This window comes from Bradysia coprophila, unplaced genomic scaffold (assembly GCF_014529535.1).
Source record: "Bradysia coprophila strain Holo2 unplaced genomic scaffold, BU_Bcop_v1 contig_476, whole genome shotgun sequence".
Classification (NCBI taxonomy): Eukaryota; Metazoa; Arthropoda; class Insecta; order Diptera; family Sciaridae; genus Bradysia; species Bradysia coprophila.
Genome location: NW_023503727.1, coordinates 2,405,626 through 2,426,113, shown reverse-complemented (window position 1 = coordinate 2,426,113; position 20,488 = coordinate 2,405,626). Strand labels below are relative to the sequence as shown.

The following is a 20,488-nucleotide window of genomic DNA, read 5'->3' as shown; positions in this document are numbered from 1 at the left end:
ATATACTTTAAGAATACCTTATATAGATCTCTTCGTTTGGTGAAACTGATGACGCGACGGAAAGGTGAGGAATGGTGGGGAAAAGTGTGCAAACTAATTGAAACCAACTTCACAATTTCACATAGAGTGTTATGATGAAAGAGAAGAAGATATTTTGACAAGTACCCCAAGGCAAGTTAAAATAAACTGGTCTTCTGTCCTCTCGCTCTCAACGTACCACGTTGAAAGAGAAGCAAATACGTTGACAAGTACCCCAAGGCAAGTTATAATAACTAGTCTTCGGTTTTCTCGCTCTGATCATAACAGTCTATAGTAATGAATAAGTGAGTGCGTCCAATTCTTTGAAATGAATGTAAATGAACTAAATACGGGGAATTCCCTTAGAAGCAAAGTTGGTTGTCATTAGTTTGCACACAAAACTGAACCGTCGATCGTCACGCCAGCGGTCATTTTAGTGATCTATGGAGATAAACTCTATGTAACATCCCATGCCATATCAATGACGTTTACGTTTTGAGAGTCTTTGGAAATCGGCTTCATTGCCATTTTCCTGAGATAAAGACAACCTAATTTATGAAACACAATTAGTCTGGATTCACAGTCATCCGTTGTTTTGCCTCTGTGTACATGACAGTCCACAAACTTCCGACAGTCCATGCAATAACGTTTTTCGCCCAACGAAATGTGATTTTTCTCGCAACACTGTCACTAAGTGCGTATGCGAATAAGTACTTACCAAAAGTACGACAATACTTGCCGTAAGTCACAACATGTCGAAATCGAATGACATTCTCCTGATCATTTAAACAATTTTGTGCATTTCCAGTAAAATCCCATTTAATTTTCCCATTTTCTGTGCTTTTGTGTGACTCGAAATCAAAGAAAATCGAATTTGAGTTGAAAGAAAAAACCCGATTAAGCGAAACTAGTTCCAATCGAATGGTGAAATTACCGATTGAAATGACCCCCTCGTCGAATTCAGTTTATGGAACAAAACAAATCGAGAATCAAATCCGCAATGAATAACCAGAACTTAATTTCGTAAAGTTTCTGCTAATTGTTTACGCGTACACGATGGAAGAGGATGAAGAGATTGACATTCTCGGAACGGAAATGTGAGTTCATCAGACTTTCGCTCGATTACGAGGTTGTGAGTAACGAATCCTTGTTTTTCAGATCAAATTTAAGCTCTGGCGAAATTTTACCATGGGAGTACACAGGTGAATTTCACTTAAAACTGGTTCAGTATTTGTGCTGGTATAAATGGACTGGTTGAGTGTGTGTTGTGTTGGCGCGAATGAATTGTTGTACTACATACCATTTATAGAACTCATGGTTCTCGAGGACCTCAAGGACCTCTCAGCTAATGCTTCATCACTGTCCCCCTTATTTACAGTTCATCCGCAATGGCATACAGAATTCTGGCCCGAAAATCTACCTCGACAAACGTCTCAGGACGAAATGGAAATGGTTCAAGACGAAGTGGTAATAGAGGAGCCCGAACCCATTTCGGACGATTTCGTGTGGTGTGAGGAGTCCTCGAATTGCGGTGATATCATTCTCGAGCAAGACATACCGTACCAATCGGAGGTGGTCACAGCAACGGAAGACGATGCATCGGAAAAGAAAATTGCATCAAATGTCGTGAAGCCAACGAATCCGAGAAGCTTACTGAAAGTGAACTATGCACCGAATATTGAACGTCCCGCGTCAAAGTTTAAGAAGACGTTGGTGGTGAACAAAAGCCTTCTGAAATCCAATTATCGCCAGCTCAATCTAAAACAACTGGAAACCGAGACCGAACTCTTCCGAAAACCAGAATCGCCGAGTCCAGTTACGGTCAATCGTAGAAGTAAAGCGCCGCCCAAATTCATCAAAACAATGAAAGTGAAACGAGACGAGGTGTTCCAGAACAAGAAGATGAAGAAACTCAGTAGGGAATTTAGAAACCGGTCTCGGCCACACAAAACTGATCGAAGTGGTGGTGGAAAGAGTTCAACAAGTACCGGAGGTAAGGGCAAAAGTAGCAAACGGGAAAACAAATTTGTCAACCTGAATGGAGAGAACATCACCATCAACCATGATGCAGAGAGCGGAAGCAGTTTAGATCCACGTCGTAAATCAACTACTCCGGAGTACGTCCAAATACAGGCACAGCTGATTGAAAATGACTCGGAAAGCGACTTAGAAATCGACATTGAATCTGATGCTGAAGTTCCACTACCGATAGCATCGTTTCCAATCAAATCACATCAAATCAAAGAAGAACGAGATGTTCCGAGTACCTCCACCGCTACATTTACAGCTGATAAACCGTTGGTGCAAACTGCTTGTCCGGATGAAACTGACATAAAAGTGGTACCAAAACGAGAGTATCCCAGCGAAATTGCCAGTTTGGTGGAGAGCCTGGATATTCCTACCATTGAAACAAGACTGAACCTCACTGAAGTCACGGAATTGGAAAAATATTTTCACGCGGAATTCTTCGAAGGGCGACCCACAAAGACACCGGAAAGATACCTGAAGATTCGGGCGTTTATCATCAACAGTTGGCAGGAATGTAAGCCACACTACATTAGCAAAACAGCCGTGCGCACCGGACTGAAGCATTGTGGTGATGTGAATTGCATCAGTCGCATCCATTGTTTGCTGGAACAAATCGGTGCAATTAATTTCGGCCATCACGGTCAACAGTTCACCTACATTCGACCGCTGATCAAGCTTATGGAAATTTTCGCTCAGCCCAGGCAAAATGTACGGAAGTCGGTTGACAGTTTGGCACACGAGAAGCGACAGCGCAACAAAAGTATTAATTCCGACCAATCCGAGATTGATGCCAATTTTACGGTCAGTCATGACGATGGTCGACTTGTATTCCATAACAACGGCCCGACAACGAGCGATGGTGAACAGCCAAGACGCACAAGGGTCACCGTTAAGCCGGAATTCCATCTAATTCAATGCTCCCGTTTCGGCAAAGATCGTTTCGCACCGTTCAAGGTGTCCATAACGTTGTCGACGCTGTTGTGCATGCAATTACACTCGTTGTCAGCTAAACATGAAGTGATGGGCTTTCTTGGCGGTCATCAGAGCAAATCAGTCGGACGAAACAAATTGAGTTTGACGAGATACAAGCCGTGCCAAACGTCTGAGCAGAGCGGAACCATGTGCGAGATGTGTCCGGGTAAGTTATACAATCAACGTCATCTGGTCGATTTAGTGACCAACATTTTGTGGTGTGTTTTAGTGTCTCAGGTACAACAGTCGGACAGTTTGATAGCAGAAGGATACAATCTCCTTGGCTGGTTTCATTCCCATCCAGCCTTTCCACCGAATCCTTCAGTCACCGATGTCGGCACACAAGCTGACATGCAACTGCAATTTTCGCTGGAAAATGACCGTCCGTTCATTGGGTTCATTCTGAGCTGCATCGACTTTAAGTACAAGTGAGTTAAGACAAATCGATGTCCGTAACACGGAATTCCGCTCACGTTTCTGGGGTTTTTCTTTCTTCCACTCGTGCCAGATGCATTTTTATATTACCAGAGGATTTACATACAATTAATGCAACCACTGTGCCGTACGAATTGGATGTTGAGCTGATCAAGGATTGTTCAAATTTTAAGAATGAAATTCGTGAAGTGCTCGACGTAATCGATAGGGAAGGTGATGCGTATCCGGTCATGATGGAAAAGGTAAGTCCACGTAGACTCTTCGAGACTGTAGGTAAATCGGAATTCTTAGTATGGCAGGCTCATTTCGCTTCTGAGTATGGTTTCAAAGGAATGCTCAGAACGGGTCGGGATCGGTCTGAGGGAAACCGGAAACTGAACTAAGATGTTCGATCCGATCTTGATAGGAACCCGAAATTTTCGATTTTGGGTTCAATCCGGACCCGAACCTGAATTGGATAGACGCGAACCTGAACTTTTACTTTCGGGTTTAATCTGAACTTGAAATTTTCCGGATGGATCAGGTCGGGATCAGATAACCCGAAATTGTTACATCAGTAATCACAAATTTTCACGAAAAATTTCGGGTCCAACGTGATCCATACCGAAAATTTCATGTTCGGGTCTATTCAATTCAGGTTCGGGTCCGGTTCGGATTAAACCAGAAATCGAAATTTTCAAGTGCAGACGAAGTTTGGGTCGAACCTGAAATGTTATTTCAGGCTCAAGTTGAAATCCGGTTCAGGTCAACTTGAATTGAAACTGGTCAAACCGATCCGAGACTGACCTGATTCTTGTTCAAATTTTACCGCAATCAGAGGTCTGCAAATTTATAAAGCCCAACACACTGTTGAGTCAACAGTGGTCGTGCAAAACACATATCTTATAGGCAAATAGGACGTAAGGCCACTAAGGCTCCTCATTGCACATTTGTTTTTGAACTCAAGAGTCTTATCGAATCCGGGCACATAGTTTTTAAAGGTTTTTGAACTTTTCCTGATCTTTTACGAGCATTTAATTATAAAAATGCAAAGAAAAGAAATTTTTTGGGAATTTTAGGGAATTTTTGGGAATTAATTCCCAAAATTCCCAAAAAATTCCCAAAAATTCCCTAAATTCCCAAAAATTCCCAAAATTTCCTAAATTCCCAAAAATTCCCTATAATTCCCAAAAAACTCCCAAAAATTCCCAAAATTTCCTAAATTCCCAAAAATCCCAAAAAATCCCAAAAACGATTCTCAAATATTAGGCTCTGACAGGCTGTGTGTAAAAATGACGCAAACAGTGTAGGAATCTCTACTCGTGCGCCATGCCCTTTGAAATCATTTGTTTAAATGGCCTCACCTGCCTGACTAGTCACAAACATTTCAATAAATATTTAATTTCGAAATTTGATCCTTCTTGTGACACCAATTTTCTGGTTCCTACTCTCGCTCCACCATTTCAAATGGGATAAGACTAAGTGCATGGGAATCAGTAGCAGAGCACGCCTTGCGAACAATGGGCTTTGTACAACATTTGAGTCTGTTGTAAGAAATTTTCTTTTTATAATATCCCAGTTCGTGGACCGGAAAGGTCACAGGGTCTCAATGCTCTAAAACTTCCCCCGATTTCGTTTTTGAGCACTACATTTCCTGCGATTCATTGAATGATTTGCGAAATTGTCAGATTGAGTTGATTGTGTTCTGATTGACTACCGTGTCATGAAATGAACACAAAATCCGACTGAAATACCTCAGCCCAGGCCTCCCACTAAATTTTGCCCTGTCCGAAATTCGGACATTTCGGACAATTTGTATAAAATTTCGGACATTTCCAGAAAAAATTTCGGACAAATGTTTTCCAGTTTTCACTAAAGATTCGCAATAGGAATAGTCTGTGAGATATCGTTTCTTTCTGTTTTTTCCACTGTTTTTTGAACTCACTTTGTTAAGTGAAATAAAACAAAAGACATTTATTCTATCTCACAAAACTCTGTATATATTTCGATTGCTAGAACATCACAATCATCCTCAGCATAACATCTGTGAGACATTTAAAATCATTCCCTCACCAAATTTCAACGTTTTATCAGCAGAATTTGGTGACAAATTCTAAACTCAAAAATTTGTTTGGAGTATATTTTGACGTGACATGAATTGATCATTAACTGGTATATAGGACTTGAAAAATGTTTTACTAAAAGTATTGTTAAATTTGAGGGTTAACTGAAACCTGGCTGAAAATATTTAAAAAAGAAAAAAAAAGTTTTAGAACGGCTTTCTTCAAATAAAACTAGTTGAACTTCCAGGCAACATACTTTTTTACCGCAGACGACTTCAATTCCAAAAATTTTGTACTAATGCTTAGAAATGTATTTTACTTTACTAGTGAGGGAATGTAGCCTTTCTCTCACTAGTGAAAACCCTTTCCCTCGCTCGTAAAGTAAAACGCCATACTATACACTGGTTTAGTAATGTACTATTGTTCGCACTTCAAATTTGTGCTAGATGCCTACTAATACGTCGACCTTCAAAACATCAGTCGTATTTTTACTTTTCGAAGCTCGATACGCCACAGGCAGGCAAATTTTCTATTTAGTTCCAAGTAACTTAAAAAATTCGACAATATCGATAGTTCCCTTACTGAATAAAAAATCTTTAAAAATTTGTCAATAAGGGATGCAGAGTTTTTTGAATTTGACTGCCTTCAGAAGTTAAAGTTATCCTGAAGAAACCAGGAGAGCGTGTCTATCTCATCGATTATTAAAATATCTATGTGTAGGCTCGGATTGTGACGAGTGAACTGAAAGTAGTTTAAGTTAAGGGCGGGTCGCCGGTTCGCTGATGGTAAATTTTAAAATCTGTAAAATCGTCTATCAGCGGACGTCGGAGTTTCTATGGTGAACGAAAAAAAACTTGCTGGAGACGATAGAGCGTGAAAAACTATGGAACAAATCCGTTGTTGGCGGAAAAAAAATTTTGATAGCGGAGATCGCCGTAGAATATGGGTTTGAAAATACAGACCTCCGCCAATTGCAATAGTTATGTATGACCAGTTACAGGGATTCCACGCACTCACTTTTCTCACTTTTTCCAACTATTTTCAAGATCGGAAAAAGTGAGGAACTATTTGCTCTATTTCTCACTTTTTTCAACTATTTTCAGACCCTTTACTCACTTTTTTTTTAATCAATTAAAATAGATTAGAAAATGTTAGAATTGTAAAGTTTCGCCTGCGGCGCTGGAAAATTTCCTTTCTTTACTTCCATAAAAATTCTATTACCTTGCAAAAGGCATTATACCAGAGTAAACTCTAGAGCACATAAAAACGTCGTGCCGTCGCTCCGCATCTACTTCTTATGTTTTTGCACTTCTCTGAGATGAATCTACGTATCTCCGCTGCGTATTTGCATTTATGCATCAATAGCTATATTTTTTAACCTTTGCATCTGATATTACGAGTTCACACACAAAAAAAAGATTTTATAAAAATCATAAGCTCTAAAAATTGTTAGTATATTGCAATTCCTTTTGGAATCCTTATGAATAAGGATGGAAATCGTTAATTGAAAGAGTTAACTGATAGTGCACCTTCTTTTCGCTTTTTGTTTAGAAGGATTGCGCAAATGATTGAATTAACGTATAAGGTGGAAGGTTTACGTTATAACCAAGACGCTTTCAAGTTATAAGTCAGGTTCTTATAAGTAAATTTTCAAAACATCCAAAAACTTCAACCTCAACATTTTTGAAATTTTATAAACAAATTTAAAATTTGCTACTGACTTATAAGTGTCTAAAATAAAACAAATAACTTCCACCTGAGTCACTTGCGTAATATTTCTATTTCACTTGAAGAACCTTAGGGTTCACTATATTGTAGTCAGTATTTTGTGGATGGATGTTAAATTGACATAAAAATTACAGGAACAAAACTACCCTTGAAGTATGATCCTAAAAAAGTTCCTAACATTCATCCTGCATTAAATTTTCTTAGCGAAAATTCCGTCGACCTAACCTCTCGTGTTGTACATAATTCTTTACCAATTTCAGATTGGAATTTTTACCTTCTACGTATTTTTGAGCCAGTTGCTGTTAGGACTGTCACAAAACTGCAAGGAGAATAAAGCATTTTCTATCTACTGATTTCTCTGTAATGTTTTGCCACTTTCTGCAAGCAAAGTCTTGAAGTAATGAACGAAGTAACGCTTCAGGTTTTTGTATTCGGACGTATTCCTGTCTCCCAGAGAAATGATAAGTTGGTACGCCTGTGGCGAGATTGAATGCGCATGAGGATGACAGCTGGGCGCTATGGGAGAGACAGGCCTTAAAATTGTATGAAATTCTCTCCCATACAATTCAGCTGTCATCCTCATGCGCATTCCATCTCGCCACAGGCGTACCAACTTATCATTTCTCTGCTGTCTCATGTCTATGAAATTCATTGGTTGCAGTAAATTCTTTTCATTTAATTTTTTTTTTGCTATATCGCTAAAAACCATCCGGTTTGGTGAAATTAAAGTTATCTACGATTCTCATGACCTAACTTCATGCAGGGGAAACATAGACATGGTAAAACCCTTGACTTCACGTAGAATAGGGTACAAAAGTTCCTAAAAACTCACTTTTTTACCAACTTTTTCATCAGAAAATCAACTATTTCTAGCAACTATTTTCGTTATTTTTACTCACTTTTCCACTTTTTTACTTTAAATTTTCGGTGGAATCCCTGCAGTTACCTCAGATCAAATCTTTAACACTTTGAGGCAATAGAGGAAGGATCAGTCTAATGCCTGAAACTACGATTTTTTCTTGAAACTAGAGTTTTCAGTCTTAAAAATTGTAACGCAACAGACCGTTATTGGCGGAATCTGCCCTTAACAAATTCAGTAACGATTTAATCAAATTAAAATCGTTTTTAGTAAAACACTTATTTAATTAGCGAATGACTGTTGTTGACTGATGGACGAATCTTAATTCAAATAATTCAAAGGGATGTACATATGTACGTAAGACTAGGTCCCACCTTTTTGGGCAGGTCGGGTCCCTTGACTGATAATTTTCCCAAAATAATGTTGTCTTTTGCTGGTTGGTAATGTTGGTAAACTTCATAGTCAATCAGATTAGACTTTTATAGATATCTTAATTTATTTTCATTGATTTTTTCATCTGGTTAAGAATGGACAATTTCTGTAGTCCAAGCAAATGACAATATTGTGACCTTAAACATCATCACATTTAGGATCTAAAAAATCTCAAATTACTCATAAATTTATTTCTTTTGTAATAAGCAAAATATCACGACTCGCTGTCTAATTTTGCAATAAATAACCGCGACTCGTGTGAATTACAACCCTCGCTTCGCTCGGGCTGCAAACTCACACTCGTCTGAGTTCGTCTGAGTTGTCTAATGTTCGATTTGCTTTGGCCGCAAACTTCTCGTTCGTCCGAGCTGTCTAACAATACGATACCGCAACTCGTGTGAATTACGACCCTCTCTTCGCTCGGGCCGCTAACATCACACTCGTCAGAGTTGTCTAATATTATATTTGCTCTGATCGCAAACTTGCACGTCCGAGCTGTCTAATGTGACAATAAGATACCGCGACTCGTGTGAATTACGACCCTCGCTTCGCTCGGGCCGCAAACATCACACTCGTCAGAGTTGTTTAATATTAGGTTTGCTCTGATCGCAAACTTGCTCGTCCGAGTTGTCTAATGTGACAATAAGATACCGCGACTCGTGTGAATTACGACCCTCGCTTCGATCGGGCCGCAAACATCACACTCGTCGGAGTTGTCTAATGTTAGATTTGCTTGACTTTTTTCATTATATGTAATTTTGGGTGCGCTTGTTAATTATCAAATATAAAATTTCAATTATCAATTATCGAATACCAATTATCGAATATCATTTATAATGTTCATTTAATACATTGCATTTCTATTTTCTGGGATAACTTCCGAAGCGGTGATCCCATATAGCTCATCGTCGAAGTTGACCTTACAAATGTCAAATGTCAAGGGAATAACACATTAGATTATCAATTATCAACAGTGAAGGGAATTATCAATTATATCAATTATCAGTGGTGTATTATCAATTATCAACAGAATAAAATCCGGTTTTTCTGGAATAATTTCCAGGGCTTTATCCCGACATGGCTCATCTTCGAACTTAACCTCAAGAAGTTCATTCCTCGTCGATTAAAAAAAAAATCATCTAAATCGGTTATGAATTACTCAAGTTATCGTGATGACAAAGAAGAATAGGTTACAAACAATTACGTTTTTGATAACATTTCATACATTGTGTGGTAACAAACATTTTATGGTATTTTCTGGCGTAAGACCCTTGACTTTCAGTCAAGGGAATTAATTTACTCCCTCATCTATGTTGATATAAATTTTAAGACAAAGAATTGGTACACGGAAATTATAATTGAAAAATGTATGAAGCGCGCCGCAGGCGATTTTTTTTTGTAGAGTCTTTTATAAGTTTCAATATTTAAATCCGGTCAGATCTTGAAGAAAATTTCGGACATTTCGGACATTTCGGACAATTTCGGACAAATGTGTAAAATTTCGGACATTTCGGCCTGCCTCAGCCTCATCACAATGAAATAATTTCCAATTTACTCTCTCCCAAACAGTTTGCCAAATCGGCCAATGCACTGCTGCAACGATTCGGATATGGAAACGATATTCTGTCGTATTTGAACAATGTACTGTATTGAGTCACTCCAGATCCATGGTGCCCCGCCGAGTATACCCGCCCGGAATGTGTTATTTATTTGTAAATATAAAATAGATTTTTAAGATTATTTTGTACTGCGAAAATGAATTTTACTTTCCCAATTAAATAAATGACAAATTCCGTTACAATGTCTACACTATACAATGGTATCGTTACCTCGTCGATCTGCCTTTGTCATGGACCGTTGCCTCTTGATCATCAAGCGTTCTCTCGTTGCCTTTTCGTGGCTAATGTTGGATAGAGGAGATTGCGCGTTAAAATTATCCCGTTCGGCGGAACTCATTTCCGCAAAAAGATCTACTTACTTGCGACGATGTCTTTCGACCGATTCCGGCGATGGCTCTGACTGGGTTGATTGCTCTACTTTTCGGATTATATTTCGAATGGCTTCCAGTCCGTCAGCTAAGTTAGTTTGTTGGAACCGAGTTGCATCATTCTTTATGACAAAGTATCCGTCTTTGGTTATTCTTCCTCGTTGCTGCAACGTTTTTATGGATTAGTTATTGGGCTACACGACCAACAAGTCAATGGAAGAGACATATGAAGGAGGAGGGAAACTTTACAGTCAAAGTACTGCTATGCTGAACAAAATGATTATACAACACATGATCTACAATCCTAGAGACAGTGCCGGACTGGCCCTATGGGCGTTCGGGCGATTCCCGAAGGGCCTTTCGATTTTTGTATGGATAAAGAGCAACGAAGGGCCTTTTAAAACATTTCTTCATACAACGCCCGAAGGGCTTTTTCGAGCCAGCCCGGCACTGCCTAGAGAACTCAATGAGATTTACTGACACTATAACTGTAGTCACAACTATATGTCCTCTCACAGATCGCATACCTTCTCCACAAGCAATTTTTTCGTTTCATCCGACAACCAATCGACAGACGCAACATGAAAACGAATGTCCACTTTCGTATCGACACAATTCACATTCTGTCCACCTGGTCCACTGCTGCGACTGTATGTAATCTTCAATTGATTGATTGGTATGTAACCATTGAATTTGTTGTTCGCTTTCGGCTGGAACGAAACGACCCATTACTTTGATTGGTACCATCACAATAAGTAATGTCCTAGAGGGTATTATTACCGGTGGTGGTGGCGGTGTGAAAATTGTCTGTCTACTTTGAGGATACAGAACATCCAACGATATATCACTTTTATACGAATAGTGTCGGCTTAATGTCGAGAAAAATGTGTTTCCGTTTGAGCTTAGGCTCGACCGTATGCAATTGTTTAAAATTTTATTCATTTTGCTGATTTCTCTCGAAATTCTTAAAGGAAAATTGTCCCGAAGTGAGACAGTAAAGTGATTTTGTTTGACAGATTGAAGTGTGAGTTTTAAGTACATCGAAGAGACAGTGTTGTCAGCACCATGTAAATAATAAAGTACATCATGGCGGTATCTTACAAATACTGACCACCTTTGAGTTACGTACGTTTCACTCACTTAAACCATAGAATTTTACTTGGAGTCGTAAATGATAAGCCTTACTAATTACACGGGCTTTTCGAATTAAAAATTTTAATATTTGACACAACCAAAAATTGAAATTTAGCCCCTGTTTGCGTCATTTTTACACACAGCCTGTCAGAGCCTAATATTTGGGAATCGTTTTTGAGAATTTTTGGGAATTTAGGGAATTTTGGGAATTTAGGGAATTTAGGGAATTTTTTGGGAATTTTGGGAATTAATTCCCAAAAATTCCCTAAAATTCCCAAAAAATTTATTTTCTTTGCATTTTTATAATTAAATGCTCGTAAAAGATCAGGAAAAGTTCAAAAACCTTTAAAAACTATGAACAAGCAAAAAAAAAATTTGGATTTTTTTTTGGAATTTTAGTGAACTTTTGAGACTTGGTTCCCAAATATTATGCTCTGAAGTTCTCGTCGATGTACTAGCACCAGCCAGGGCGTATACTCCACTTGTAGGTCTCTCCAAAGCCGACATTAGTACAACACTACAATAATTTAAGAGCAATCTACACTCCGACCCCCTATGAAATACATTTTTGATGATAACTTTTTATTCGAATTATTTTTGAAAAAAGTGGCCTCATCGTTTGGTGCCAGAGAAGGTTTCGATAGCCACTGGAATTGTCCAGATTGATGTAGTGTACTGAGAAAAAACTCAAAACTTCTAAAATTTGTGTTTTTTGTGATATTTTTTGGACTTTTGAGTTTTCTCGGCGTAGACTGCATCAATTTTGACAATAAACCGCGAGCGTTAGTCCATATTATTTTTATTTCAATGAACACATCAAAAACACACTGAAAATGTATATTGATATTGGAAAAGTGGAATTTGAAATTCTTAATTTCAGTTTAAAAAGCCGCTCCAATTTTCAAAAAATCTCTCGCTTGAAAAAAAAAACAATTTCGTGACTTAACAAATTGGGATGTTTTATTTGTTGACAGTTTGTTTTAATTGTGATCACCGAGATAACCAAAAAACCAACACTAACAAACAAAATATTCCTATCAGCTGACAGATACCTAATATCACATTTCGATTCTTTAGAGTTTCCGTACGTGAGTTCATCATCGCAGTGATTTTTTTAATTAAATTCTATAAAAAAATATAAAAAGTTTTTATTACAAAACTAAACTTTTATTAAAAAAGGCTCGCGGTTTATTCTGGTGGCTATCGAAACTTTATATGTTGTGGCACCAAACGATGAAACCACTTTTTTCAAAAAATATTCTAATAAGAAGTTATCGTCGAAAATGTTTTTCATAGAAGGTCGGAGTGTAGACTGCTCTTAAAATAATTGTATATAATTGTATAATTGTAAATATTTGTTGTTTTTTTTTGGAATTTTTGGGAATTTAGGGAATTTTTGGGAATTTTTGGGAATTTAGGGAATTTTTGGGAATTTAGGGAATTTTTGGGAATTTTAGGGAATTTTGGGAATTTAGAGAATTAATTCCCAAATATTAGGCTCTGCAGCCTGTAAATATTCTCACTTCAAAATCTCGAAAAATTACCGACAAATCCGAACAAATCTTTCCCAGAAAATTCATTTCTCGATGTTTTCCAGCTCAGTAATCCTAAAAATTCAGAAGGGAACCCAAAAAATCTGAAAAATCCTGAAGTTCTAGAGCTGGGAAGACGGTGGATCATGTGGAGTGATGGAATTATGGGAACCAACATACGACCACCTCAGCAATCAAAAAAAAAGTCCAAGAGGGAAAGAAAAGCCTGAGTAATCGGAACCACTCACAAAGTTCGAGAACTGGGAAGATGGTGGAGCACGTGGCGGGATGGAATTGAAGGAACTTTCATAATCCAAAACGTGTGAAAGGAAACTCGATAAAAAACGGTAAAACTCTCGAAATTGTAGAATTCACAAGTCACAAGTCTTCAAGTAATTCCTGAAATACCAACCCTATTCCCAACTAAAGCTCGGATGACGAGCTAAGAAGCCACTCCCTTTGAAAAATCTTTTCTCCTCAATGAACTCTATACAATCGCTCTTTCCCGACCAAAGCTGAAGCATATACCTGAGAAGTCATCGAGATGGCTAGACTTTTAGCCTTGAGTCTCTGATATTTCGTAATTTTGAGAACAAACTTGTGCCGGAAAAGTAATTTTTCCACGTTTCATAAGATCCAACATCCGAATCTTCAATATATTTTGTTTACGCCTTTTAGAAATCGTCGCGTATTATAGCTATCATCTAGAAATTTAACTTAATCGAGAATAAAATTCACGTTAATTGTACATTGTATAACAAGAGAAAAGACGCGGAATTTTTACTTACTCTTACTTCGTGCGGACACACAATAATTATTTTCCTAACGCATGCTAAATAGTAGATTACGTTGGATGCTGCGAAAGTAATTCATTACACAAGGACACAATTTTGTGATACGAGCAAACTCACGAGTAAGTTTTTGAGCAACAAGCTTCGGTAACTGTTTTCGAGGCAAGTGTAGAGTTTGCATATCCGAGCCGAAGGCGAGGTATGCAACTACACTTGTCGAGAAAACAGTTACCGAAGCTTGTTGCTCGAAAACACGAGTGAGTTCGCGAGTTCTACAAAATGACGAAATCTGCTCCTACACACGCTACACGTCTCCTAAAAAATTGATCCCGAAAACAGCACTCATGTTACATTAGTATTGTCGCAACAGTAGTTACAATTACGTTGGTGACATGTTGACATTGAATAGTTTTTCGCAGTTAGTATCGATGAAGACGCATTGTTTGTGCAATTATTTTGTTAGTCCTTTTTAATGTTTTAAAAAAAATGTGCAACAAAGTGTAGTGTTTGTACTATAAGCAAAAGCAATTAGTGTTACAAGTGGAAAATACAACGAAATGTGTGGCCATAAAGTGTTACTTCGGAACATCAAAATTATTGTTACAATAAATATGGCCGACAATTCGGTGTTGCGAATTCTTCTAAAAGTATGTTGTAACCAGATTACTTGCGTAACAAGTTTTTCTGAAATAACTGTGTTCATCGATCAATATTTTTATCAAAAAAATCTTATTTTAGCGACATTTCGTACATTCTTTTTCGATCGATCGATTCATTCAACAAAAAAGATAAAATGAAAGCAAGGCAAATTTTACTTGAAAGAACTGTCAACTTGAAATAAACCCCAAATATCCCTAGTGTAATGGATCACTTTCGCAGGGGGTAAACAGCCGTGTAATAGTCAATTTTCGCATGGGGCAGGCAATAAAAGTTTTTGTAGCGAATGAGAGGTTTCCAGCTCGAGCTGTAGGCGAACACTAGTTAGGAACCGGTGCATAAACAGACATGCATATTACTTAACTAATTCAACGATAAGACATTCCATTCGATGTGTAGCAGCAATGCAATTATTCTCATTAAGAAATGAAAATGCATGGGGTGTCTAAGCCATAGCTGATAAGATAATGTTTGATTACAACATAGAGAGAATATTTTAGCATTTGTGGGTGCAGTGAAGTTATTATTACTTTTTTGGTTACATTGCAGTCGATAACATTTTTACACTGTCATTTCGTCTTAAGTAACTACGTGGTGTAGTGTAAGTACGAGGAAAAATTCAACGAATATCAGGATGTATTGTATGCTGCGAAAGTAATTCATTACATCAACTCATTCGTGTAGTTTTGAGCAACAAGCTTCGGTAACTGTCTTTCGAAGCTTGTCGCTCAAAAATACACGAATGAGTTTACTTTTATCTCAAAATTGTTACCCAATGTAATGAATTACGAATGTATTCTAAGTTTACCACCTGTCCCATGTGAAAATTAATTTCCACTTAGGAAAATAAAACAAATGAACTGAAAATAGTCCACATGTAATCGAACATTTTCGCAGGAGGCAAGTTGACTAGGGACGTAATGAGCTATTTCACTCCCTAGGGAAATGTCTTTACAACCATCGTAAATTAAAATAGCAAACTCAATATCTAGAATCACTATGAGTAAAAGAACCTCGGGCTAACGCCCACGGATAGTTTTACTCCTCTGGATACGAGATATCTCATTACCTCTTTGATATAGTAATCAACTACTTTCTCGATTTTTTGTTTCCCCTTTGCTATACGCTAACAGTTCTTGCACTGTTACAACTTTCTTGGTGAATACAATTTCATGAATATGGTTGCATTTCTTTCGTTACGACAGGAGTCATGATTTCTTCGTGTAAATAAAAACACATGCAATCGTTTGAAAATTTGGAGGCTTTGGAGACGTTGTAGAAATTAGTGTTCGTGCTAGGAGCAGTGCTATGGGTTTAAAGAAAATAAGGAAATGTTAGTCTGAATTCGTTCCCGTTGTCATTCCGTTTCGCCTCTGTGTACATGACAGTTGGCATTTCATACAATAGAGCACATATTGTTTAATATGACAACTGTCACGTACACGGAGGTGAAAATGGAATGAAAACGAACGAACCTGAGGCCACCTTTAGAATTTCACCTTAAATGGACCTGATGAATGAAACAATAGTTATTTACTTATCTGTTGTGGACCGTATACTTTAGGCAATTTCGTGAGCGAAAGTGCCTAAAATAAACCGTCCACAACAGATGCGTATACAACTCTTCATGTAAGTGGCCGAAAACCTGAGAAGATTCCTGCAAAACCACCGCGTTTGGAGAAAAAATAATGCTTCGAAATAAAAGTGCAGTGCAATGTCCAAGTTGATAACATTGTAAACAGACTGATATTTATGTGAGCAAGAACAAATTCTTTTAAATTGATAAAATGTCTGTTTAGGTTTCAGATTTTTAGTTTTGTTTGAGTCGTGTTGCGAGTAAGTTCAGCTATTGCAAAAAAAAATGAAGTGCCGGCTTCTTGTTATTTTAATATTAACGGCGAATGTAGTGCAGGCAAAATATTTTAAATGTAAAGAAAATTACTCCAGTCATTGTACAATTACTGATGTGGGACCGGAAGACAATAAGGTTGTTTTGGATAATTATGGCAATGGCAACTATCGGACTATAACGCAGCTGACGATATTAAATTCCACAATGGACGATATTCCATCAATTTCATCACCGTATTCCTTAAACCTCTACTACTTAAATTGCATCGGATGTGGATTGGCTGACATCACAAAACATTCATTTACTCCACTCAGCCAGTTAGTATCGCTAAATATTTCTTACGGATCGTATACAAAATTGCAAAAGAATTTATTCAGTCAACTACCTTCACTAATACACTTAAATGTAAGTCATGGAGCTATTACTCTAATCGATGACGCAGCCTTTTTCAATTTGGTAAAATTACAAGGATTGGATCTTTCACACAACACCATTTCCAATATAACTTCGAATATGTTTACATCGCTGCCGGAGTTGTGTATGTTAAATTTGTCACACAACCGTCTCAATATCATAGAAAATGGTTTCTTTGTTAACAACACCAAGCTGGATTATTTAGATCTTGCTCATAACGATATCAGCAGAGTAGACGGTCGATTATTATTCACTCCTTCGAAAATTGTTTCAGAATTAATGCTATCATACAACCAACTAACAGCATTCGAAACTCAGAATGTGGCTAACATTTGGGTGGACCACAACAGAATAAAACAACTTCGAATTTCGAGTTCAGTTCATTTGATGAATGCTAATAGCAATGAAATTGAAAAATTGATCTGTGATGAAAATGTCAGTCAAATAATGTCCTTAGACTTGACCAACAATTCTTTAAAGGAATTGGGTTGTATTGGCTCACTCACTCAATTGACCACGCTATATCTCGACCAAAACGATTTGGGAAAGTTGAATCAGAGCACATTTGCAGCACTATCAGAACTGACGTCATTGAGTTTGAAATCTACGAACATTGGTGAGTTGGAATATGGAGTTTTTTCGCATCAAAATAAATTACGATTCCTTGACATCTCCTTCAACCGTATGGGAAAAATTTCACTGGATATGCTCCTAGCAGCAACAAATTTAGAATCGTTGTTCATTGATGGAAATAATATCACAGAATTCGCTTACAATGACCTGAAAACTGCATTCACTCACTTCAAAAGAATTAGCATCGGAGACAATGACTTTAATTGCACGTTTTTGGCACAGTCAATAAAGCAGTTGAACAGGTATAACATTTCAACTATTGGTTTTTATGGAAATAAAGTAACGGATTCGCATAACATTAACGGTATTCGTTGTAAAGATATAAAGGATTCGTTTACACCGGCATGGATGCCAAGTGTTATATCAACTGATAACGGAACAACTGATGCAATAAACAATGAAGTCAATGTCAGGTTGGATGCAGTCATTCAACAAGTGGAGAAACTGTCTCAGATTATAACGGCAAATGATAAAAAATTTGAGAAACTTTTCGAAGACATTACTGCTGTGAAACAACAAAATTTTAAAACGAACACCGACATTCTCGACGTGAAAGCAGAAATATTGAAAATTGAATTAACCAAGAATACTAATTCGACGAGCTCTTCTAACGCAATGTGGACGCAAATCAATCAACTTAGCAACATCACTCTAGAAAAGCAGCAAATTAGTAGTCGAGTTCAAGCGCAAGAGATCAATGAGGTAAAGTTTGAGATTGAAAAGAACAGCCATAAACTGAACGATGTCTCTTCGAAAATGGAAAAATTAATGAAAGAAGTAACCGTGCTACAATCTTCGTCTACTCTAGGTGCAAGTGACCACCCGAAAGACAGTTCAACTTCAAATTTCGATTTAATTAAAAATGTGAACATCATTCTTATCACATTGATTGTGGCATTTAGCATTTACAAAGGATACAAATTCGTGAAAAACGACCTACCACGTGTCAGGCGATACAACACAGCAAATACTTTGCATACAAACATTGAAATGGATAACAGTTCTTGATTTTGGAATGTTATTTGTGTTTCATTACTGTAGTCAGCCAACTGTTGCGTTTTTGCTTTTTATTTGCTAAGCTTTTAAAATAATTTCTAAATAATTTTTAATCAAAGTTTTCGTAGCGTATTTAAAAAAATAATAAAACTGAAAACCAAAATGTCTTTTTTGACCACTACTTTTACTTTCAACTCCAGAGGTTCCGTTTTCTGTAAACTCAAATACATCTAGAATCGTGATGGTAGTTAAGAAGTGGAAGAGAAATCATCTCTCTTATGTCGAAAATGATACAAGTAAGTACCTCGAAAATCTAATTGCCCAGATCCATAACTCCTAAACTTAATGAAAGTATAAAACAACGTATGGTCTACATTCCAACCGCACAGTGAGCTTGAAAAAAGTGTAACCCTATTGAGACGGGCCTCAGACTTTTTTTAAAGTAAAGATGCAGCATAGGGAATGCATTTACCGTCGATTTTGAAAAACCGGGAAACGGGAAAAACGATAAAAGAGAAAAAAATTCCCGGGAAATGAATAGTACATTCTGTACTCGTTCAGACATTTTTTTGGATGAGTTGGGAGTTTGTAACTTGCACCGATGACAAATGCTTTTATCCTACCCCTACTAAGTGGCTTATTGTGCTCGCGAAGCCCTTCAGAAATGAGTTTACCGTTCCTTTATTTGCATTTTTCAGGATGATAAAGAATTTCATATCTACATATTTCAACAGAAATCGATCGTGTGAACTAGTTTCAAAATTTCTGTTGGACAGTGTAAAGATTGAATTTTTTACTATGCTGAGCGAGATGCTGAGAAAGGAAATAAATGAAAGGTAAGCTCCTTATTGAACTGTTTTCATGAATTTTTGACGGACGTTGCTTCAATTGGTTTCTTAAAGATGTAGTAACACGATCTTCTAAACTTCGAATTCTGTTGACTTTCTAAAGAACATCAATTTCAGAGTTGCAAACTTGAGGCTAAGTACAAATGACACATTTTGCGTTGCTCAGATCGACAATTATGCTGCATTTTCTTTTGTTTGGACTGTGGTGAAAATTCAATTACAATAGAAATTACAGCATGATTGTCCAGCTCAGCAACGCAAAATAAACTGATCCTTTTTTCTCAGTCTAGGGCTGATCTTGAGGTGCAATTTACGATGAAATTGTGATGAAAATGTTCACAACGAGTTCAAATCAGATGTAATGCTGTAATGCTACTAGAAGAATAATTCAATTCAAGGTATAATTGGAAAGGAAAAATGTAAAAATCATTCAATTTTTGAAGGTCGGTTAACCGGTAAATGAAAAAAAAAATCCCGGGAAATGGTAAACCGGTTAACCAGTTTTTCCCGGTTTTTAATTTCCCGGTTACATTCCCTAATGCAGCATCATGGGCAAGATGCCTCAAAGATGCAAGGGATGCAAGCTGGTACGTCAGGTATACCAGCAGGCTTCAAAGATTTCAACACCAAAAGGCTGTTTTCCACATTACAACTAAAAACCACATTTACCATTACCTCAACATCTAAAGACCACATTTAGCATTTACCATTACCTCAACATCTAAAGACCACATTTAGCATTTACCATTACCTCAACATCTAAAGACCACATTTAGCATTTACCATTACCTAACATCTAAAGACCACGTTTACCATTTACCATTACCACAACATCGAAAGACCACATTTACCATTACCTAAACATCTAAAGATTTTTCCACGTTACCTCAACATCTGAAGAATGTTTTCTGCATTACATCGACAACTAAAGACCGCATTTACCACTACCTTAACATCTGCAAGATAATCGTTTAGCTACAATTGGCTTTGGATGTAACCGAATGGAATGGAACTACGCTTCTCCGAACGCATTTGGTGCTACAATGGAATTACGCTTCTTCAAATACATTTGAGACTACAATGTTTTACTAACTAAAAAATCGTTTGGATCCGGTTAGAGTTGGCTGTGA

General features: G+C 37.4%; 3 protein-coding genes across 3 annotated transcripts; 2 read left to right on the top strand and 1 right to left on the bottom strand.

The window, feature by feature from the left end:
* The first annotated feature begins 739 nt into the window (after window positions 1-739).
* On the top strand, window positions 740-10,326 carry LOC119082685 (histone H2A deubiquitinase MYSM1-like). The gene is made up of 6 exons (XM_037192257.1): window positions 740-1,115; window positions 1,177-1,220; window positions 1,397-3,184; window positions 3,248-3,446; window positions 3,527-3,695; window positions 10,084-10,326. The coding sequence occupies exons 1-6, from the start codon at window positions 1,075-1,077 to the stop codon at window positions 10,165-10,167; spliced, it is 2,325 nt and encodes a 774-aa protein (XP_037048152.1). The 5' UTR covers window positions 740-1,074; the 3' UTR covers window positions 10,168-10,326.
* Window positions 10,243-11,538, bottom strand: LOC119082686 (peptidyl-tRNA hydrolase ICT1, mitochondrial). Its single transcript, XM_037192259.1, has 4 exons — window positions 11,282-11,538; window positions 11,029-11,211; window positions 10,493-10,665; window positions 10,243-10,414 (listed from the first exon to the last, which is right to left on the bottom strand). Exons 1-4 carry the CDS (start codon window positions 11,441-11,443, stop codon window positions 10,324-10,326), a joined length of 609 nt encoding a protein of 202 aa, XP_037048154.1. The 5' UTR covers window positions 11,444-11,538; the 3' UTR covers window positions 10,243-10,323.
* Window positions 11,539-16,420: 4,882 nt separating this feature from the next.
* LOC119082684 (LRR receptor-like serine/threonine-protein kinase GHR1) lies at window positions 16,421-18,587 on the top strand. The gene has a single exon (XM_037192256.1). The coding sequence runs from the start codon at window positions 16,477-16,479 to the stop codon at window positions 18,520-18,522; it is 2,046 nt and encodes a 681-aa protein (XP_037048151.1). The 5' UTR covers window positions 16,421-16,476; the 3' UTR covers window positions 18,523-18,587.
* The last annotated feature ends 1,901 nt before the right edge of the window (window positions 18,588-20,488 follow it).